Raw genomic sequence first — 23,666 nt, 5'->3', positions numbered from 1 at the left:
ACATTTCCTTGTATGGAGGAAATTAAACTAGGGAAGATGATCTAGTGCCTCTCTCAATTTATGCAGTGCAATTGTGCAATCTAATGGCTAACCGCTAATGAGAGAGTTTTCATGCTTTACGAAATCCTTAAATGCACAAGTGTCACACCACTTTACGTCATCAATCCCTTGTTCGACCGTATTATAGGACGAGTGCATATTCCATGCTTCATACGTTTACGCCGGTTTAAACCCCTATGAATCTATGATGATTGGCTTTTCCACAAAATTTTCGGGGAATATTAATTTTAGTCCAAAGCCAAATAGATTCAGGATGAAATTATATTTTCCAACCTCAAAAAAAAACTTTTCCTTCTCTTTTGCTTCAATCATTATCAAACCAATACATCCACTTTCTAATTGCATTTACCAATTAAAGTTGGAGTAAGTGGTTAAGGGTCTCCCATTCTTTAACCAAGGTCTCGGGTTTGAACCTTGGGTACGGAAAAAAATCCAACTCGGGTGGATGACGCCCTTTGAGGTACACCATGCAAACTCCCACGAAAGATTAGCCCACTCGCTGAAAGCGGCGGGAAGCTCCTCGTAGTAGGACAAAAAAAACTTTCTGATGCGATTTTCTAAAGAAAAAAGCGTAGAGAAATTCTAAAATGTTAGCTATTATTAAATCAGATTATGTTATGTTTGGATAGCAAGATTTCATTTCAAATCTTGGATTTTGATGAAATCTATTGTTTGGATGGCATGAAATTTAAAATTATGAAATTTGTGCAAATTCTTATCAAAAGCCTATATTAGTAGAATTTCAAATTCAAGCTATTACCTTGTCATTTGAAATTCTATCCTCATATATATCTCAACTCCATGAGTATCTATATCCCAACTTCACTCATTCTCTTTCTAATATTTATTTCTATCTCCTTTAGTAAACCCATATTTTTTCTCTCTCCACTTCATTAAACCTCTATTTCTCTCTCCTCTATCAAACCCCCTTTACAAAACAATGATTAGGAATTGAAATACAAACTTTAAATTCCATATTTCAATTCCATTATTTGAAATGAAATACAAATTTTCAAACACTACCTTAAGCTATTGATGCATTTGGTCTTAAACCGTAATTGTATTAAGATTACTATTTATATATCATATATGCATTTAATACACGAGTATCAAGTGTCAAGAAAAATTGTAGCTTTATATAAATGCATTTAGGGTATATTAGTCTTATATGTATGTGTAGTAAGCGAAAACAAATAGAAATTGCCTTAAAATTTGATAATTTGTCGTATAAGTTAACATTATTTTTTGGTAAAGATGAGTTTCATTATTTCTTATTTGAAGGTATACTTGTATTTTAGGGTAGACCCCAAGTCATATCCTCTTATCTTATATTAATAGAGATTATTTGCATTATTTTAACTTATTATTCTCAATAAATTTACAAAAAATTATAAAAGTTAAAAAAAGAACAAATGTTCAACCAGTAAAAGTTGACAAGTAGAGAGTAGTTTTAGAAAGTTAGGAGAAAATAAAAAAAATCAAAGCAAATAAGAAAACTCACGGGAAGTCATAAGAAAACACAGAAAGTCAACCTTACTAATCCTTGCACCCTTGACCTCACCAAGGTATAGAGAGGGTTAGTTAGTTGAAATAAAAAGGTCAATATTTAGGGAAGTTGTTGAAAAATGTAGAGTTATTTGGTAACACAAATATAGAAAGTGACACTTTATGGGAAGAAATTAAGTTCTATTTCCACAAATTGGAGAAATTCACTCAACCACTTAACTTTTTACCTTGTTCACTTTTTTTTTCTTGGGCTGTTTTTTTTGGCTAGTTTTCGCAAAATGTAGAAGTTCACTTAATCATCTAAGAATTGCATATATCATTTTTTTTTCTTTTTAAATTTTCAGTTTTATAATGTTCTTGTATAACTAATGTCTTTTTTTATCTATTTCTGGTAACTTTTATTGTTTTTTATACTTAATTATTTGACTGTTTGTCATATCAATTATCCTCGTAAGGAAACCTTTGTACCTAAAAAGAAATCAAGTATCGTAAAAGACTAAAATGCAAATCATGCTATATTCACACTCACAATTTTTAGGTGGTTGAAAGACCACACATAACTATATTTTTACTTATTAAAAAAATCAAAATAACCGGCGGCGTTGTTAGTTTGATTTCTCAAAATAAAAATGTAACAATTAAAAATAGGACTTTTATGACCTACTCCCTCTGTTTTTTTTTTATCATTCCTACTTTGACTTTGCACGTTTGCCAATGCACGTTTTAAAACTTAAATATCTTTTATTATATATTAGTAAAAATTATAACGATTGAATATTAATAAAGTACTAATTGAGACGAATCAAACAAGACCCCACATGACTATGTTTTTTCTTATAAATTGAGAACATTTGAGAAGATTCTCTCTATGCATGAATAGTGTCAAGATTCTAAGTGAGAAAGATAAAAAAAACAGAGGGAGTATGTCGCAAGGCATAAGTTAACAATTTTAAGATTTCATTAAAATAAAATATAATCCAACATGATTCTATTTGTAGATAAAATATAAATAAGGATATATATTGAAGATAAAGCTAAGGGAATCCTATAAGATTTTTAGTGTGATTAGATTTTGAAATGAAAACTTTTTGTATAATGATATATACACCTCTTATATAGATACTTCCTCCGTTTGTTTTTCTATTGCCAATTGAGTTGTCACGCTTGTCAATACACAACTTCAACTATTAAAGATCCTATTATTGTAGTAGGAAAAGTGCGGAGGAAGTAACAATTTTGATACTATTAACCTATGCCTTGTGGTTAGGGGTGTGCACAAATCGATTCGGACCGGATATTTCGGTCCTCAGTCCACAAAAATTCCCGATTCCGGGTTTCCGATCCATTCCGATCCAAACCCGAAAATGTTCGGTACGGACCGGAATTTCTATTATTTTAGTAAAAAAAAAGTTTATATGTTAAAAAAGGTAGAAAGTTAGAAATTTTAAAACCTACTATTTATTATTTTAGGATTATTAAGAATAGTCCTTATCATCACTTAGTGAATTTTATTAAACTTTTCAAAAGTTATTATGAATATTTCGAAATATAAGTAAAAATAAGTTGAATCAACAATATCTACTCATCTTTATTATAAAACCTAGAAAAAAAAAACGGATATCCTTGATGGAAATGGAGCTTTAACATCGGGATCGGCAAATATAGTAAAATTAGATACGCTTGGCAATTCAAATTCCACAATTTCCTTCATTCTTTCTACTAACCTTTCACCTTCATTCTTTCCTAAATGTATTTTTACTCCATCTTTTACTACTCTCAACCAAAAATATCCATTTAAAAAACGTTGATTTCACCTCAACCCTCACTTCTAAGGAACAACAAACATAACTAAGATGCACACGTTTTGGAACAACCCTTGCTTATAAATGTGATGATCATCAAAATTTCATCTTCAAAAGTTGGTCAAAACTCTTACTTTTCTCCCTTTTTTTCCATCTTTCTTCTGCTTAGAGAGATTCTGAACAGTCATGGATGAGACTTACAAACTTAATCTTAATTTAATCAAAGCACCATTAATGTTAATGGTGGTGTTTTTGTTCTGTTTTATATTTACTGAATCTGCCCCTCAAAGTTCTCTTGTTACACAACTTCCTGGATTTACTGGCACTTTTCCTTCTAAGCATTATTCTGGGTATTTCTCTAATCTATTTTTCTTAACATAATTAATGTGTTCTTTGTTCATTTTATTTTTGCTTTGAAGGAATTTTTCCTTCTTTTCGTGGGAAATGATTTATTTGGCTAATTGCTCTGTTTTTGGTATGTTAGGATTAATCAATCAAGGTTTGACAAAATGTCATTTAATATAAAATCAAAGTTGTTAACTTTGAATATGCCTTCTTAAAAGTATTTATAGTTTGTTTATATTGGCTATGAATTGAATGGTAGTTTGAATATTCTCAATTAGTACTCTTTTAATTTGGAGAATCTCATATTGAACTTGTACAAATCAATTTAGTTTACTGACATTGAGTGTGAATGGTACTCCCTCTGTCTTTTTTTATTTGCTACATTTTGTCATTTAGGGGTGTCTCAATTTATTTGCTACATTTGCAAATATTTCCATATATAGTACATAGGTCCCCTACTTTATTTACTCCCTCCGTTTCACAATATAAGGCACGCACGATGTTTGAGGTCGAACTTTGACCGTTAATTACTCTCAATTTATGTTGATATAAAATTTTAAAAAATAATATTATTATAGTATTTTTCAAGACGAATCCAACGGTATAATTTTTATAATTTTTACTTATTGTATTTGAGAGATATTTGTGGTCAAAGTAAATTTTCGTAAAGCGTAAATGTCTTATATTTTGAAACAGAGGGAGTACAAATTTGCCATCACTCCCTTCTTGATTTTGTAAATGTTTCCATATATAATACATAGGTCCCATAATTTACCTATTTGCTTTTTTGTTAATTCCATTTATGTCAATGGTCCCCACTCCCTCCTTGGTCTTTGTGAAAAAGTGCTTGTAGCAAATAAAAAAAGACGGAGGGAGTAATTTTTACTGTGGGGATTCATTCATTTGATTTTTTGACATGATCATCATGTTATTAAAATTGTGAAGGTATGTGACAATTGATGAGAGTCATGGGAAGAAGTTGTTCTATTACTTTGTTGAGTCAGAGAGAAACCCATCTCAGGATCCTGTTGTTCTTTGGCTTAATGGAGGACCCGGGTGCTCGAGTTTCGATGGCTTCGTCTATGAGCATGGTATGTCTTTCAAGCTAATCAATATGTCCTTACAAAGTGTACTGGATGATCCCTGTCTCTTGGGTTTTGGTTACATGTCTCTTTTATGCGAGAGCTTTTTGAGAGAAGTGTTTTACCTATTTCAGAACGGAGGAAGGTTATAAATATTGCTACTAAAATGTTGCCCTAACAATTTGAGCTGCTGCCAATCTGCCATGCCATCTATCACCAGTTTACTTTTGTGTTCAAAATATCTATGATCCTCTAGAAAAAAGATGGACTAAATTTATAAAAAGTATCATGCTTTCAGTTCAATGTGATAGAGTACTTTGTGCTCTCATGAATTTAGTTAACTTCATGTTCAATGATGTCTATTTGAACTAGTAGTTTACTGTATATCTCAGGTCCTTTTAATTTTGAGGCAGCAAAGACAGAAGGAGGCTTGCCAAAGTTGCATATTAATCCTTACAGTTGGTCCAAGGTCACAACCAACCTCAAGTTTCCATGATTTAGTCGCTTAATCGTTATTATGAACTTAGTTTGATGTTCTTTGTATAAATGTTCAGGTTTCCAACGTAATCTACTTGGATTCTCCAGCAGGAGTTGGATATTCTTACTCACGGGACACAAGTGACTATAGTACTGGTGATATCAAGACTGCTACTGATGCTCATACATTCCTGCTTAAGGTACATTATCATATATTTAGATTTAAGATTGTAAGTTATTTTACCTTTATGACATTGCAATGATTCTGGTTTCCGACTAAATCCTGATGTTACCAATATGATACATGCAGTGGTTCGATATATATAAAGAGTTTGTCGCGAACCCTTTTTTCATTGCGGGTGAATCATATGCTGGGATTTATGTGCCAACCCTTGCTTCAGAAGTTGTGAAAGGTACTTCTTTTCTATGATTTGTTAGAAAAATTATTGTGAAATACGATCTCATCCAAAGAGTAATATTCTTGAGGTTTGCAGGACTTGATGCTGGTTTGAAACCTGTCATCAATTTGAAGGTACAGTATTGTTATTTTGTTTCTAGAAGATGATTTGTCAACCATATAGTATATCTTATTGTCTTGATATGCAGGGCTACATGGTAGGAAATGGAGTTACAGATGAAACTTATGATGGAAACGCACTCGTTCCTTTTGCTCATGGGATGGGTTTGATCTCAAATGAACTATACCAGGTACACCAAAAAATTTCCTTTATGTGGAATGGGAGACTTCTCGTCTTTGCAATTAATATATATGACACATTCAAGTGTAATTGTGCAGGATATAATCACTGAATGTGAAGGAAACTATTACAATCCGACCTCTGATGGTTGTGACCGCTTGCTTACAAAAGTTAATGAGGTTATTCACTGCATATATCTAAATATTAATACTACAATATTCTATTATGGATTTTTTGTTTACATTGTGCAATCTGATCAACTGCAGGATGTTGATGGACTGAATATATATGACATTCTAGAGCCATGCTATCATTCCCCTGACTCAAGCAAGCAGAGCACTGTTAATCTAAAATTACCATCAAGCTTCAGGACTTTAGGAGGAACTGAACGGCCTCTTCCTGTCAGGAAAAGAATATTTGGACGCGCTTGGCCTCTCAGAGCTCCTGTCAGAGACGGGATTGTTCCTACTTGGCCGGAGATCTCCAATAGTGTTGGTGTTCCTTGCATTGTAAGTCACTCGATGCCAAATACTTCTTTTACAGTAGAAATATTTGGGTAGTACTTGAATTTGATAATCTCTTTGGTCCATCGTTTTGCTACTATTATTTAGAGAATAATTACAATGTGCATATTTGCAAATTTTGAAAAATATAGAACGATGAAGTTGCAACTGCATGGCTGAATGAGAAGGCAGTGAGAAAAGCAATTCATGCTGAAGAGGTAATATAACATTATTTACCATTTCAGTGTAAAAGTTTCTCAAGTTTCAACTGTCAGTTTCATGGTTCTGATAATGCTCCCAGGAAAGTGTGGTGGGTAGCTGGGAATTATGCACAAGCAGAATTTCATACAATCATGACGCTGGAAGCATGATTAAGTACCATAAGAACCTCACTTCTAGGGGCTATCAAGCCCTCATATATAGGTAATATATCTTAGCTCATATCTTTGTTCACGCGATATTATATAACAATGAGAAAGAAACTGACAGCATGATTTCACTGATAATGTGAATATAGTTCTCTTACAAAATTTTCTGAATCATTGTAACTTATGACAGCGGAGACCATGATATGTGTGTTCCATACACCGGGAGTGAGGCATGGACAAAATCTATTGGGTACAAAGTATTGGATGAGTGGCGGCCATGGGTTTGCAATGAACAAGTTTCCGGGTTTGTAGTTCTAAACTAACGAAGGCATATTCTATACATTAAGCACGTTTTTATAGTATGGTCATGAAAATAACTGCTGTTTACTGAATTGCAGGTTTATACAGGGGTATGAGAAGAATTTGACTTATCTTACTATAAAGGTTGGTCCATGAAGTTCTATATCATTCGTATGCAAGAACTTTAAAACATGAATTTCTTTAGAACACAAGTCTGACACTGTGACATGAATTGCTGGTACAGGGGGCAGGACACACGGTACCAGAATACAAGCCGCGAGAAGCACTGTACTTTTACAGCCAGTTTCTTGCAGGGCAGAAGATATGAAATATTAGATTTTAATGAGGGTGGAAATTTATTCGTTTGACTAATAAACTTCTGTAGGATACATTTGAAAAGAAATACATATGATTTGATCTCGTTGAGTACATATATGCCAGATTAGACTCGGATCAATTTTCGATTGTGTATGTCATTCCTCCACGTCTACACTCTTCAGAACATTGAATGAGATTGGGAAACATGTCTTCCGATATAAGTTGATTCTACTAATCTCTTACATAATAACAAACTAAACATTCATACATACATTGACAAAAGAGAGTGAATGTTCCACTACTTGCACTTACAAGAGTGTCTGAAAGTAACAAAAGTGACCTTAATTCACCAATCTAGCAGTACATTCCACTTCCCAAGCAATCATCAAGATCTATTACTTCTGGAAAAGGAATCATAGCAGACAAATGGTCTCTTTCATCCTCTAGTTCTTGCTTTATCTTAGCGCTCAGGGCCAGAAATTCCTTTTCCTTTTTATGAATTTCAGCTTTTTCCTTGTCCAAGGCCATTATAGACTTAATGAATGGCTTGCTTTTTTGGAGTGTCGCGGCCTTCTTAACAACCGGAATCAACCAATCTACTCTCAAGCCTAAGCGTTGAAGGTCTGATACAATGGATCGGATTTCATCAACTCGGGAATCAGTTAAAGTCCTTCCAGTAGTATTTTGAAGAGTGATGTTGAGCTTTGCCAGTGACTCCAAAGCGCAAGCTCGTATGTCCTTGCTACGGACAGTATCTTCGTCAAATAGGCTACCGTGTTTATCCCAAATGACCTGTAAAGTTGGCAAAAACTCGGACTTGATGACAATCCCGTTAAATTCGACAGCTGAAGTGCAACTTCTACAAGCCTGTAGATAGGTTAATAAGAGAAAGTGAAACATGCTGCAATGATCAAATTTACAGAAAATAACCAGCATATTTACCTGCAGTATAGTTGGAGTCACAGGTGTATAACTTGCACCACATTCTTTCTCTTCTGAGAAATCTGGACCTACATATGCACAAAAATCAAGTTACATAGGTCATCTAAGTATTGGAAAAGGGTTATAAATACATTATCATGTACTCCCCCTGTTCTCCTCCAATAGAGATTCGAGTTTGACTTTTGCACTATTCATACACGCCATCTCGATCATACTTCATCATATTACTACTATACAACGTTAATGTTTCAACTTTCAAGATATCAACTTCTTGTAGTTTTTAAGATAATAAATGTTAAAGTTGTGCGCGTTGGAAAACAGAAACAACCACTATAAGATAAGGGAGGGAGTATAACATTTCTAAGCTCTAACATTTAAAATGAGAATCATGCACAGGAAGTTGGGGAGTGAGTTACCTAAACGTCCTCCATTCTTGTGATTATTCATTTCAGAAGTCCCTAAACTGTGTTGCTTATGTTCAAATGCCGAAGGAGGATCAGAATTATTCTTCATGGTATGTTGCAGAGCAACAGTTTCTAAAGTTGCAGAGACTTTTGCTGCAGAGGTACAACGAACCTCACTCGTTTGTTCCTCAGATTTAAGTCCAAATGCAAGAGCAGATACATGCTCTTGTGAAGATGCACCACTTCTTGTAACAAGTTCGATATCTTCATCTTCCTCAGTGTCCCTACACAAACATACACAGATGAATTCCAAGTTCAAGCATTGCTCTTTTAGGACATTCAGCATACTCAGACATGTAACTACAGTTATCTCTAAAATTAAGATTCTTGGGTATTAGATTACTAACTTACAAGTTACAACCATTATTGATTACCTTTGAAGATTCGACTGGTCCGAAGAAGTATGATCCTGCCAAATCCAATTTGGGGGAGAAAAGAAATCAAAAGCTGGGAAGCCAGGGTAAGATGAAATCGGTTTTATGTTATGACTGTCTCTTCCTAACCAGAAAACCTGTATCTCTTCTTGAACACTGACTTGCTTAGTTACATTGTAACATGAAGGGAAAGCATCATAGAAGAAGATGCAGTTGCTGAGTTGACAATAATCACGGAACTCATTAGCCGGAGCAAAAAAGCCGTAAACTCTAGACAAAAACAACACCTGATCATCATTCACAAAACTTTGAACTAGGATCCAATTCCATGTCTCGCGATACTTAGAAAACTTGTAAACCTTTAACACATCCTTGAGATCATCCCTAACAACCAAGTACAGTTGTTCATCCCAGGGTGATGCAACCAAGCGCTTCCTCCATCCATTGATTGCACTGTTGGCCTTAACAACGGGTGTATTGACTAGCATTTGAAGTACTGGAAAATTGTTGGTAGATATTTGGTAGAGCTTTCCGAGACTATCTAAGGCGTAAATGACCCCTTTGAAACAGATAATATCATCAAACTTGTCAACAGGACCATATGATAAGTGAAAATAGGGTACTTTAGCTCCACATTTATAACCAGTTAATTGACCTCCTCTAGACAAAACCAACACCGAGCATTTCTTAACCATGCACGAAAAAGATTGGTCTTCAGAGAGGTCGAATAGCAACACTTTGTCATGCGAGAAAAGAGACATTGAGCAGTTGTTGTCATTCACTTTAGCAGTCATATGATAGTGAACACCAAGGTAACAAGGGTGAAACTGATGTAAGAAGACATTTTCAGGAACATTTGGGAGAGTTTCTCCGAAGAAAGGATGGAAAAGTTGGGTTTTTCCTCTGTTCTCAACTGAGCTGACTATCCAGGGTGGGCTGCAGCCTGGCACAGGAGGGTGGTTTAGAACAACTGAGGAAGAGAAGACAGTCTCGGAACCAAAGTCGAAAGGTAAGATGGCTGAGTTCGTGCAAGGCCTTTTCGTCATCAGAAGAGCTTCGGAAGTCTGCTCACTTGATGAACTTGAAATCTTGTTTTGATCCTTATTGTCATCAGAAGAGCTTTCATCTGATGAGTCTGTAACCATCTTTTCTGCATGATCATCAGAAAGACCTTTTTCGCTGCTGGAACTGATCTCTTCATCTGAAGCTTGTTGGCTGAAGAATCCTGATTCTGTGATCTTCTCGGATATATTGCATTTGCTTCATAAACATAAAGAAAAATAAGTTCAGATTTCTAGCAACCATTTCATGAAAAAGTCTCCTTTCTTTTTCCTGTTAATTAAGCTCAAATATGAGATTGATCCCTATGAAACAATAATAGGGAGCAAATGTAAGTAACTCCGCTAAATCTTCATCAACACAAAGATAGTGCAAGCATATCACTAAAAATTTATCAACCAAATCATATGCAACAAAGCATTTAGATGGATTATCAACATGAAAGTTATCAACCATTCAACTTCGTGTTTTTGTAATTTCTTCATTACGAGCAAATATGAACAATCTTCACTCAAAATTACACTTAAGGAAAGCATGTTTTTAGCATTAGTTAGAGACAGAAAGCAATCAACTTTATCCCTACACAAATCAACAACACGTACATTTGGAAAAGTCACCAACTTCTCGATAAATTACTGTAAGTCCGCCTCATACAAAATTTAAAACATTGTCTAATAAAACATCGCAACCATAAACACATACGTACGTTTTAGGTGAAAACCAACTTGGAGGAGGCCAAATCACTCTAGAAAATTCAGGGGAAACCAAAGATAATAAGCTGAAGTTGTTTCCTTGACCTAATTGGTACACTCCAACTTCAACATCTTCATCACCAAACAATCTATTATCAGGGCCATCATTTCCACGATACTGAGTAAAACAATTAGCACCAAACACAATACAATTTCCTTTACAACCAGGAAAATCATTAGCTTTCGCAAAGAAACAATGATCAACACCTACAAACAACACTCTTTCACTTCCTAAACACTTAACCACATCCCATCTTTTGCTTTCCACGTTAAACTTGTAGATTGTAAATCCTACTTCAACCATCATATGCTCACGCACCACCATGTACAACTCCTCTGATGTGCAGTCCACCACTAGCCGCTTTCGCCTGAAGTTAGGCAATCCCTTACAAACGGGATCACTAACCAGCACGCGCTCCACGTACATTGCCTTAGTGTCTAATACATACAACTTTCCATTTCTATCAATAGCACAAACCATTTTCTTATACTCTACGACATCATCTAAGCAGTGGAACCAAAACTGTCTGCTTTTTCTTACTTTTAACTTCTTCCAACTACACCCTTCTTCCTCTTCTTCCTCTTCCTCCTCTTCATGAGCTCGGCTTTCGAGTATTCGTGCAGTGAGTTTTACTAAAGTTCCCTTACCATACAACACTATGACTTCTATAAAAGAAGGTGAAGTTGATGAACACAGAATGATTTTGTGGATATTATCAGATAACTTAAAGTTATACCCTTGAGTGAGTTTGGAAACTCGGAACTGAGTCAAGTTGAGACTCAGTGGGAAGTTCTTGACTCGTATTCCAGTGAGGGAATGACATAGTTGGATTTTACCCGGGTTCGATTCCTGTGCCATGATCATCCATGGATGTAGAGAAACAGGTGAAACAGAGGAATGATAAGGAGTGATCATATAAATGGAACTTACTTGGAGAATTAAAGGGTTGGTGGAATTGTGAAAGGGAATGGGAATGGGAAGAGGGAGTGTAAGGGATAAAATGTTTGAAGGGAAAGGAAGAGAGTGTTTCCTCCATTTGATACAAACACTTTTAAACCGGAGCATTTGCTGTCGAGTTTTGAGGTGTTTGAAGATTTTTTGGATGATTTCACCTGGAAGATTAGACCACAAATTATGCCGTTGACGATTATTGCTCATTTTCTCAATCCTCTGTTATTTTCAAAGCTTTTTTGAGAAGGGAAATGAAGTTGATGATGAATGATACTATTGACTAGTTCTCCACTAGATATACTCAATCATCTAAATTTGCATTGTATTAAATATGGTATAGTAAAAAATATATATTAATTATGTTGAGTTGGATTTCATTACCACAACTATCAACAAATCTTTATTAATGGCGAATCTATTCTATAGGTGGATAAAAAAATTTCTAGTTAGGAAGTATAGGCACACATATTAAGGCCTTCTAAGGAAAGGGCAAAAAAGGCACCTGTTACTGTTAGGATTGATGATATGGTGTTAATGGAATTTTGCTTTTGATAAAACTTGATGATCAGCCTTTTTGAGTTTGCAAGTTTGTCAATAACTTAACTCTACGGAGTCTACTCACCAATATTTTGAAATACTGATTGGTCTTATAAAAATCGTCTACTTTTAATTTAAAATTAGACACGGTTCAAGTTTAATACTCCCTCCGTCCCAAAATATAGTTTCTATTTTCATTTTGAATGTCTCAAAATATAGTTCCCATTTTCATATTTAGTTCCACATTTTTCTGTAATTTTGTCTAGAAAAGCCGTGTCCCATCATTTATTTGCTTCTTGAATTTTGTTTTTTGCTTTGTTTAATCAACCCAAGTGTTACAATTAATGCTCTTTCACCAATTATTCTCCATTCTCTCTCCTAAAATCATTTTTCCCATACAACATTTATTTAAATAAACAAAAAAAATCTTTACTATCCCTCTTAGATTCTACTTGCATAGATTACCGTGAAAAAAGGGAAATGGGAACTATATTTTAGGACGGAGGGAGTATTAGAAAGAGAGCATGACACCTTTTTGATGATCAGCCTTTTTGAGTTTTCGAGTTTTTGAATAACTCAAGTCTACCCACTAACATTTTGATATACTCTTGTAAGAAATTGTCTACTTTTAATTTAAAATTAGATACAGTTCAAGTCTAATATTAGAAAGAGAGTATATCACATTTTTAATATATCGACTAGTTTAATCAATTTAGGAATCAGTTTAATCTATTTAGGGACTAGTTTAATCTATTTCGTGACCAGTTTAATCTATTTAGTAATGATATTTTTTAACCCATTCAGTGACTAGTTTAATCCATTTAGTGACTAGTTTAATCCGTTTGGTAAGACTACCGAGTTATCTTTTTTGAAATTGTCTGTTGTATTTCGAGAATCAAGAATACAAAGGAAGGAGAAGAGAAGGGTGACTAGGATAGTGTTGCGTAGAGTGAAAATGGAATGGGCTTGCTAGAATTCAGTCTTAGGTTCATCTAATTTTATGTTAAAATTAGACCGACTATTCTAATAATTTGTATTTGAAGTATTGCTCCATTTTGGTTCGAGTTTCAACCAAGGTAACTAGTATTTTGGCCAGGGCGTTTTCTTGGGTAGTATTTTCAAACTTGATGTGTATTTTTTTTCCATTTGCATTCAACCAAACATAAAGAAAACTCAACATTTGAAAGGCACAAATATAATAACGTGGACATTCAGAACATGATTAAAAGTTGGTTGAGATGATAATTGTGCTATGTAATAGCAAGATGTCACAATTTCAAATCTTATTGGAAACCAATTTACTTTTGTTAGTTAACATGATATATGTACACATTGAACAACTCTAATGGAGTAATTAAGAGAGGTGCCAAGTGACATGTATACGTTGTCATACACGCCTTTTAATATATTAGTATAAATAAATAGATTTTAGATAGCTAAATCATGCTTGCAGAGTAGGAGCCGATTATAATTCCAAGTAACGACGATGAAATTTCAATTACCACATTCAGTCATTCAGTGTATAAATATGTAATTCATAGGAAATGGTTTTGATGTTTGGTTGGCATAAAAGAATTTGCAACTTCCATAAATTGATACAAGAATTCTAAATGACCAAAAGAGATGGGTGGGCGAATAAATTCCCAAGTTTTGTGAGAATTTCAATTTCCCAAAAAACTTTCATTTCCCTTATTTTAACTTACGTAATTTCCTATATATCAAACAACCACTAAGTAACATGGAAGTAACTTTGACTTTCCCTTCCTAAAAATTGTAAAATCTTGTTTGATTAATCATAGGAATTTTTTAAAATCTTGTTTGATTAATCATAGGAAAATATACTTCATATGAGAAGTTCCACTCAGGGATTTTAGTTAGGTAACTTCATTTTTGTTGAACATGAAAATTTGTGGGAAGTGTTACTTCCCATGTTTTTTTATCTTCCAAGAGTGATTTCGGGATTTTAGTACATATAATCCCTTCGTCTCATAATATAGTGCTTACATTTTATTTTAGGTGTTCAAGAATATTGTGTCTATTTCATTTTTTTATCAATTTGGTTTGACTAAATTATCCTCAATTTTTACACAAACTTTCCAAAATATTCGCATCTTTCTTTCAAAATGTATTTCTCCTATTTATTGTTTTGCACTATACCAAGAAAAACTTATTGCTTTTTGATTTTTTTAAGGAAAAAGAAAATAGAAAAGTAGTTACAAGACAAAAGTACTTTATTAAATACTCCCTCCGTCCCAAAACATAGTTCCCATTTCCATTTTGGGTGTCCCAAAATATAGTTCCCATTTTCATATTTAATTCCACATTTTTCCGTAATTTGTCTAGAAAAACTGTGTCCCATCATTTATTTTCTTCTTGAAATTTGTTTTTTCCTTTATTTATTCAACCAAAATGTTACAATTAATGCTCTTTCACCAATCATTCTCCACTCTCTCTCTTAAAATCATCTTTTCCCATACAACATTTATTTAAATAAACAAAAATCTTTACTATCTTTCTTAGATTCTACTTGCATAAATTACCGTGAAAAAAGGAAAATGGGAACTATATTTTGGGATGGAGGGAGTATATTTTTTCAAAATCCTACTACTCCCTCCATTCTACTTAATTTTCATGAAAAGAAAGAAATAAGTACTATATTATAGAACGCAGGGAGTAGATAAACCTAAAATTATGTGTAAAATGATATAACTAAAATGATATAATACTATGGATGCCGTGAGCTGGGACTGGGTTTGGAGGGCCCCGGGTCACCCAAAACAAATCCTCTTCATTTGGCAAACTTGGTGGGGAAGGATGCCAACGAACGAAAACCTGAACTGGAGGATTAAAAACATAAGCCCTTACTGTACCTTCTGCCCAGGGGTTGTAGAAAATATGGATCACATACTTAGAGTGTGCCCACGTGCAAGGGAAGTGTGGAGTCTTTCTAAAGTGGACATCCAACCTGCTATCCCTTTCAAAGCCTGGTTTAAAAACAAAATTTCAGACCAATCTTCAAAGTCTCACACTCCCTGTAATGCAATTTTTATATTTACAGCTTGGAATATTTGGCTAAGACGTAATGCTTGGGTATTCTCTAAAACAAACGTGACATCTGATGTCCTCATTAAAAAATCAACTTGGGCCGCCACTGAATGGTTCTTCACCCAGAACCAACCTAAGGTGGGAAAAGCACCCAAAACCACTACATGGAAACCACCACCTTTAAACCACCACAAAGTAAACACAGATGCCTCGTTTTATGCCAATACAAAACAAGCCACCTTAAGCGGAGTTTGTCGTGACCATAATGCCGAATGGGTTGAGGGATTTAAAATGTCAACTGCAACAAATAATGCCATGGAAGCAGAAATATATGCCATCCTACTAGCTTTGAATTGGATTAAAAGGAAAAACTGGAAGGAGACTATTTTGTCTTCGGATTGCCTTCGCGCAGTACTAACCATCTTGCAGGATAAAGTGTTAAATGATATCTCCTCGGAAATGATTACATCTTGCAGGGAGTTGCTCCAAGATCTTAGAGGCGTCAAACTGGTTTTTGAGGGAAGGGGATCAAACAAACTTGCTGATAGCGTGGCAAAGCAGGCTAAAGGATTATCGGATGGGTTTAATATTTTCTGTACTTTAAGCTCCCCTCCCCCCCTAATGTGTAATGAAATTTTCTTAGCTGACAAACAAAACTTGATCACTAGCATTTCGGAGGGAGCTTCGGAGGGAGCCTTGGATGAAGGCCATTTTGTGTCTGAACTCCACGGGGATGTTGTTTTGTAATAACTATTAATATATAGTAATGGTATCTTTATTTCCAAAAAAAAAAAAAGAGAGAAAGTGGAGCCATCATAATTGATTCTAGCAAAATTTGATTGGTAAGGAAGAGATTGATACATCTACCCACTAGAAATAGACAAGTAAAAATTAATTAACTCTGTTGAGTGTACTCCACTAGTTATTAACGTCTATCTCTAATAGGTGAATTACCAGCTGGGTAGACAAAGAGATGATTGATATTTTTAATGCATAGGCATTGAATCCCTACTCTTTTAAACTGCCCTTACGACTGACGAAGGTCATTTTACAGTATATAGACAGAAGTAATGACGAAAGTTTTCCGTGAACTCAGCAAGCAGCAAAAATAAAGTCCCTATCCTTTCATTAAAACTCAAAATAGAGTAAAGGCATACAATGAAGTGTCAAGATTACAACATCTTGAAAGAAAAATACATGAAAATGCCAATCTTGACACTTCATTGTATGCCTTTACTCTATTTTGAGTTTTAATGAAATGAACTAAATTATCAAAAAAAAAAAAAAAAAGTCCCTATCCTTTAAAAAAATTAATGATTGGAATGGAGATTGATGATAGAGATCATACTAAAAACAGAAGAATCCCTTAACAGCTCGTTTGATAGTTGATTATAAATGGTGGTAATGGGAATGAATTTGTGCGTAAATTTGTGAAGAATATCATTGTCTATTTCCATGGTAATGCTAATTTACCCTAAAGTGTTCACTTTTATTCTTGAATTTTCATCCCCATCCAATACCACCTTGTAGGTGGTAATGAGTGGTAATGAAAATTGTTCCCCTTTGGATACAAAAACACAAGTTTATGGGTGACATTGCTTGTCCATAGAGAAAAAATGCCTCCCTATGGAGATTTTAAGGGTGCTTCCCTAATAAAATTACTCTTAAAATTCATTACCATTACTGCAATTTATTAACGACTAACAAACAGGTTGTAATTGTATAACTCTTATTTAAACGAATTGAGAACAAATGCGATCTTTGTTGTCTAATAGAACAAACACTAATAACTTTAGTATGACAATAACATAAATATCTCTTCTTGAGTTCCCATCACACAATAAATTAGAGTAAAATCAAGTTTAAGCCCCTTTTGTTAATCCACAACCCTTCAAATTAGAACTTGTTTACTGTTTCATTGTGTTTTTTAATCCATATACCTTCAAATTTGAACATCTTTAGTGTTTTATTGTGAAGGGAGCTTGAGGAGAAAAAGATGCAATTCGATGCCAAGAGGCAAGGTTGTTCCGTACCCGAATTCGAGGAACAAAACACTGAAATGTCCTGCACATCTGAAGCTCAAGGGAGAATCATAAGAACTCCTAATCATGAATGAAATGCAGCATCAAGTCAAGGAAGGTAAAACAAGCTCAGTAATCTTTAGTGAAGTATAATTTCCACTTCTTGAAGTTTAAGTTTCACTAACTGGTTTTTTTCCGTTCAGAATCTTATTCGGAGACTTTAAGATTGGAAAAACAGAACTCAGTCTGTCTAAGGCTTATATAACCTCTTTAACTGAGGTACTAAACTACATTGCACTTGACTCCAAGCCTTTTCACTTCAAGGCATGCACCTAGTGATAATTTGTCGTTCGAATTTAAAGGAATTGATACAAGGAAGTGAATATCACTTCTGTTGCTCTGCCAAATATTAGAAAACAGATCAAAGGTCATGTTTCGAGGGGTGTTAGTCATTCGCACCTGTGATACACTGATACTCATTTGCAAGGATCACTCAGACAGGCTGTTGAATGATTGCCAATCTGATTATCTGAGTTTCACATTACCGACCTGAGAAGTATACATTTCGAAGTAGATTGGCTTGTTTCTTGTGTCGAAAAGGCTCTTAGACTACAAATTGATCTCACATTTTGCAAAGTTATAATTGTCTATATAATTATCACCATCATATTTTCCACTTTTACATTTTTGAAATCAGTAGTTGTCAGCATTAGACTATAATTTTCAACTCTCAAGTTACCTACAAATATGCAATAGGCCCATATGTAAAGACTAACAACTTACCATGTTCCTGAAACATACCTAAGGAGTGTCTGAACTCTGAAAATACAGAACACAGCAGGTTGTATTTACAAATCACAATAGTCCCTCACCCAGGCATCGATCAAGATCTACTGGCTCCGGAAAAGGAATTTTTGCGAACAAAGATGCTCTGCGCTCCTGTAATTCCTGCTTAACTTCAGCACTACGAGCAAGGAACTCTCTTTCTTCTTCATCAGCTTGAGCTATTGACTTGTCAATATCCATTATAGACTCAATATGAGGCTTGCTTTTGTGCAATGCCAAAGCGTTTTTAACACAAGGAACCAACCAGTCTACCTTCAAGCTTACACATTGAAGGTCATACAGAATGGATTCAAGGTCCTTGGCTAACAAATCAGTCAACGTCCTTGCAGTAGTATTTTGAAGAATGATAATCATCTTTGCCAACGATTCTAAAGCACAAGCTAACATGTCTCTGCTGCGCACAGTATCCTCTCCAACTATGGTTCCATGCTTGGTCCAGATAGTTTGCAATGTCGGCAATAGATTGGACCTGATATCTAGACCTTGAAACTTGATTTTTTGCTCACAAATCTTCGAAGCCTACAACAGCACCAAAAGGAACAAAACAGCTGGAACGTTATTTCTTGGATACGAAAGAGAAACTGCAGATCTGTAAGAATATTTCAGTGATGCTTGCATAAAACTCTGAAGAGAAAACAAGCAAGCTTACCAGTACTGAAGGAACCCCGGGTGCAGATTCTGCAGCAGAATCTTTCTTTTCTAAGACATCTGGTGTTATGGATGAATAAGATTAAGTGAGAAAGCTTGCAAGGGAAAAAAAGGCTGCAATTAGCAAAGTAACAATCTCTAAGAACAGACTCAAAATAAGTTACCTTCCACGTGTTTCTCATCAGAACGAGCGAGGGAGGAGGTAGTTCTCCTTTGAGCTGCGGAGGTTGAAGGAATTTCATTGCTTTGTTCCTTGGATTTAGGCTCAAATGAGGGAGCGGAGACATGCTCTTGTGAAGATGCACCAACTTGACTGCTCGCACCAGGCTCCATCTTTTCATCTTCCTTAGGATCACTGTCACTAATACATGCAGATGAAGTTTTAATCTCAAGCATTTCTTTTCTGAAGCCATTCAACTATTACAAATGACTAGGCAGATAATTTAACAATATGATTTGAACTTTAACATATAGATAAGCAATTTGAAGCCCTTAATTAGATTTCAGCAATAATGATAATAAGATGCAATTCCTTAAGAAAAGCACCGCAACTGCATGATAATTGATAAGACACATAGCATTGAATCATTGAATATAGTAGTACACTTTGCACATAAGGACAGACAATAATCACAACAATCTAGCATAATTACCCTGTTTTAGGAGATAAGTATGAATTGATCTTCCTACGTTGTGTTTGCTAGGGGGATAATCCTTTCCTAACAAAACAAATTTCAAATTTTCCTTAAATTTGGAACTTCGATTGAGAAGCAGTGAAATTCAGCCACAATCAATTTTTCCAAATCAACCACACCTCTAAAAACCATCATCACCAATATCATAAGTTTGAAGCATTAAAGCATCCACTATTGATTACCTTCCAAAATGTGATGAGGAGGAACATGTATGACCCTGCAAAACCCATGGCGGCGGAGTAAAAACGTCGAAAGGAGAGCCTCGAAAAGATGTAATCCCATTACCTACACCCTCACCATTTTCTCCTAACTGAAATATCTGAAGCTCCTCTTCTATAAACTCAGATTCAGCAGCTTTTTTACAATAGGGAACAAAAGCATCATTAGAGAAGATGATACAATTACTAACTTTACAACCAGGGAATTCATCAGCTGAAACAAAGAAACCACAAACTCTAGAAACAAACAACACCTTATCATCATCCCCAAAACTCTCAACCTTAATCCAACTCCATAATTTCTTCTTACACAATTTATAAACTCTCAACAACCCTTCACTCCTACTAACTAAAAACAACTCCCCAGTTGATGATGATCCAATCAATCTCTTCCTCCACCCCATACTTCCACTATTCGCCTCGAAAACCGGCTTATCGACAATAATCTTAAGCACTGCAAATTGTTTAGTAAACATTCGATACAACTTTCCAACCCTATCTAAAGCATAAATAACACCCCTTAAACTCAAAATATCATCAAACTTATTAAGACAACCATATGATATATCAAACCAAGGTAACTCTGTCCCATATTGATACTCAGGTTTAACAGGAGGTGAACCACCTAATTGACCACCTCTAAATAAAGCTAACAAAGAACAATCATCCACCATCGATGGTACACATTGATTCTTAAAAAAGAACAAAACTTTATCATGCCAAAAAAGTAATCTCGAACAATCTTTTTTAAGGCTTAAATCAGACATATGATACTCTACTGTAAGACGTCGAGGGTGAAAGTTATCAAAGATGAAATTTTGAGGAATGTTTTGAAGTGGGTGGTCTGAAAGTGGGTGGTAAAGTTGGATTTTTTCTTTTGTGGTTTTTACTGCGGTAAAAATCCATGGTGGGCCAGAGGTAGGAGGGTGAAGAAGAAAGATGGAGGAAGAAAACAATGTTTCTGAACCAATGTTGTAAGGTAAAAGAGCAGAGATTGATGTTGCTCGATGCCATTTTTTGCAGGTTGATCGGAAATTGTGTAGGTTTTTAGGGTTTTTGTTGTTTTGGAGGTGTTGAGAGATGAATCGAAGGAGTTCGATATGGAGTTCTGACCAGCAGCTTGTTTTCCGACGAGAAGGCTGCATATTTTAGCCTAGTTTTATGAATTATGAGTAGAGTTTTGTGGTATGTTGGGGGTTTTGGGGAGAAAAGAAGTAGTTTGTGTACAATTACCTGCACTAGTTACTCAATTTCACTCTGCTATTGATAATATTCATTTCAATTGGAAGATGGTACTCATTGTAGCTAATCCCTAATTTAATTTACCTGCTACATATCTATTTTAGGAAATCAAACTTCTAAGGGCCTGTTTGGTTCATAAAACTAGAATGGAATGGTATGGAGATACATACTAGGGTGGTATGGATTCATATACCCATACCCATTCTAAATTGTTTGGTTCAATCTTGTAATGGATCATATGTCCATTCAAAGTGTTTGGTCTAATCTTGGAATGGTTTCTAAGTCTAGTTTAAATTTTTATTTTTTTATTTTTAACTCTAAGAATATTATGAAGTATGAATTTAGCACTAAAAATATACAGTAATTTGCATACATATATAAGAAAAAAAAATAGTCATGCTTGAACTAATACCCAGAAAAGAAGAAGAAAAATGTCCAGAAAAAAAAAGACCCAGAAGAAAAGAAAATGAACAAAAAAAATACCCAGAAGAAAAGAAAAAGAAAAAAATACCCAGAAAAAAAGAAAAGAAAGTAGAAGACGAAGCAGTATCAGGTTAAAGCAATAAACAAAGAAGAGGTTTGACGAAGCAGCATCATTCAACCAACACGGAAGGAAGCATCAGAGAACAATATGCCACTAACTAGAAAATTAGATAAATTTTCCAAAAAAAAAATTCAAAAACAAATAAAAAATCCTATTATTTACAGTTGAAAAAAAATGAAAACACCCATTATAATGGCAGTTGCAGAATAAGAACGACGTCGAAGTAGAAAACGGCATAGAAGGAGATGAACAATGCTAGAGTAGAAGAAATAGATAGTTGAAATTTCTCTTCCTCTACTTTAGGGTTTGATACTTGTAGGAATGGAGTTAGAAACTTTGGGGGGTTGGTAGGTATGAGATTCAGGGGTTTGGGGTGGAATTAGAATCCAAGGAGTATGAGGTTCCATACCAAATTACCTCAACCAAACACTTGTATGATTTTTAATAGTATGACATCCATTCCAATCCATCCAAATAAGCTCAACCAAACACCCCCTAAGGTCTTGTTTGGTTGACAAAACAAATTATGGGAAGTGTAAATTCCTAAGAAGTAGAAGTATATGAAGTTGTTTGGTTGGCAAAATCATGGGAATTTGCATTTCCTAGGAAGTTCTACTTCCTCCAAAATGGAGGAAGTTACTTACCTAGGTCCCCCTAGGTATAGGAAGCTCTACTTCCCATTATCAACCAAACACAATTTTACACTTCCTAGGAATTTCGAATACATGGAATAAATAACTTCCTAGGAAGTATGACTTCCTATATACAACCAAACAAGGCCTAATTTTGATTAATTATTTTGATTTTTTTATAAGCAAAAATATAATTATTTGTGATTTTGTTAGATTTATCTCGATGTATAGATTTATAATGTTAAAATTATATATTATAATTTTACTTCAAATGAATAGGAGATATCTATACAAATATATTAAAAGGCGTGCGAAAACAAGAGATTGTATCACGTGGCGCTCTCCCTAGAGAGTTTTAGTTCATGTAATCCATGAACAATGCTAGAGTAGAAGAAATAGATAGTTGAAATTTCTCTTCCTCTACTTTAGGGTTTGATACTTGTAGGAATGGAGTTAGAAACTTTGGGGGGTTGGTAGGTATGAGATTCAGGGGGTTTGGGGTGGAATTAGAATCCAAGGAGTATGAGGTTCCATACCAAATTACCTCAACCAAACACTTGTATGATTTTTAATAGTATGACATCCATTCCAATCCATCCAAATAAGCTCAACCAAACACCCCCTAATTTTGATTAATTATTTTGATTTTTTTATAAGCAAAAATATAATATTTGTGATTTGTTAGATTTATCTCGATGTATAGATTTATAATGTTAAAATTATATATTATAATTTTACTTCAAATGAATAGGAGATATCTATACAAATATATTAAAAGGCGTGCGAAAACAGAGATTGTATCACGTGGCGCTCTCCCTAGAGAGTTTTAGTTCATGTAATCCATGAACAATGCTAGAGTAGAAGAAATAGATAGTTGAAATTTTCTTCCTCTACTTTAGGGTTTGATACTTGTAGGAATGGAGTTAGAAACTTTGGGGGTTGGTAGGTATGAGATTCAGGGGGTTTGGGGTGGAATTAGAATCCAAGGAGTATGAGGTTCCATACCAAATTACCTCAACTAAACACTTGTATGATTTTTAATAGTATGACATCCATTTCAATCCATCCAAATAAGCTCAACCAAACACCCCCTAAATTTTGATTAATTATTTTGATTTTTTTATAAGCAAAAATATAATTATTTGTGATTTTGTTAGATTTATCTCGATGTATAGATTTATAATGTTAAAATTATATATTATAATTTTACTTCAAATGAATAGGAGATATCTATAC

The 23,666-nt window shown here is 34.6% G+C and overlaps 3 protein-coding genes across 3 annotated transcripts; 2 read left to right on the top strand and 1 right to left on the bottom strand.

Annotated features, from left to right (window-relative positions):
• The first annotated feature begins 3,316 nt into the window (after positions 1 to 3,316).
• Positions 3,317 to 7,572, top strand: LOC104894448 (serine carboxypeptidase-like 20). The gene is made up of 14 exons (XM_010680674.4): positions 3,317 to 3,718; positions 4,659 to 4,804; positions 5,188 to 5,264; positions 5,350 to 5,472; positions 5,583 to 5,685; positions 5,767 to 5,804; positions 5,879 to 5,980; positions 6,069 to 6,149; positions 6,237 to 6,479; positions 6,626 to 6,691; positions 6,775 to 6,896; positions 7,032 to 7,145; positions 7,240 to 7,285; positions 7,386 to 7,572. The coding sequence occupies exons 1-14, from the start codon at positions 3,555 to 3,557 to the stop codon at positions 7,467 to 7,469; spliced, it is 1,509 nt and encodes a 502-aa protein (XP_010678976.2). The 5' UTR covers positions 3,317 to 3,554; the 3' UTR covers positions 7,470 to 7,572.
• A 57-nt stretch (positions 7,573 to 7,629) lies between these two features.
• LOC125497385 (uncharacterized) lies at positions 7,630 to 12,036 on the bottom strand. The gene is made up of 5 exons (XM_048644027.2): positions 11,005 to 12,036; positions 9,240 to 10,499; positions 8,818 to 9,089; positions 8,402 to 8,469; positions 7,630 to 8,326 (listed from the first exon to the last, which is right to left on the bottom strand). Exons 1-5 carry the CDS (start codon positions 11,964 to 11,966, stop codon positions 7,814 to 7,816), a joined length of 3,075 nt encoding a protein of 1,024 aa, XP_048499984.2. The 5' UTR covers positions 11,967 to 12,036; the 3' UTR covers positions 7,630 to 7,813.
• Positions 12,037 to 15,434: 3,398 nt separating this feature from the next.
• Positions 15,435 to 16,331, top strand: LOC104895613 (uncharacterized). Its single transcript, XM_010682173.2, has one exon. The coding sequence runs from the start codon at positions 15,435 to 15,437 to the stop codon at positions 16,329 to 16,331; it is 897 nt and encodes a 298-aa protein (XP_010680475.2).
• The last annotated feature ends 7,335 nt before the right edge of the window (positions 16,332 to 23,666 follow it).

This window comes from Beta vulgaris, chromosome 5, assembly GCF_026745355.1.
Source record: "Beta vulgaris subsp. vulgaris cultivar EL10 chromosome 5, EL10.2, whole genome shotgun sequence".
Lineage (NCBI taxonomy): Eukaryota > Viridiplantae > Streptophyta > Magnoliopsida > Caryophyllales > Amaranthaceae > Beta > Beta vulgaris.
This window is presented reverse-complemented; position numbering and strand designations above follow the sequence as displayed.

Bases quoted from the DNA above. Each gene is read 5' to 3' on its own strand.
- LOC125497385 (XM_048644027.2), bottom strand. From the start codon at position 11,966: ATGATCACTCCTTATCATTCCTCTGTTTCACCTGTTTCTCTACATCCA. The intron at 10,500-11,004 runs GTACGTATGTGT...ATGTTTATGAAG, and splicing joins AGTTGGTTTTCACCTAAAAC to CAAATGCAATATATCCGAGA. The intron at 9,090-9,239 runs GTAATCAATAAT...ATGTTTGTGTAG, and splicing joins GACCAGTCGAATCTTCAAAG to GGACACTGAGGAAGATGAAG.
- LOC104894448 (XM_010680674.4), top strand. From the start codon at position 3,555: ATGGATGAGACTTACAAACTTAATCTTAATTTAATCAAAGCACCATTA. The intron at 3,719-4,658 runs GTATTTCTCTAA...AAAATTGTGAAG, and splicing joins CCTTCTAAGCATTATTCTGG to GTATGTGACAATTGATGAGA. The intron at 5,805-5,878 runs GTACAGTATTGT...CTTGATATGCAG, and splicing joins AACCTGTCATCAATTTGAAG to GGCTACATGGTAGGAAATGG.
- LOC104895613 (XM_010682173.2), top strand. From the start codon at position 15,435: ATGGATCACATACTTAGAGTGTGCCCACGTGCAAGGGAAGTGTGGAGT.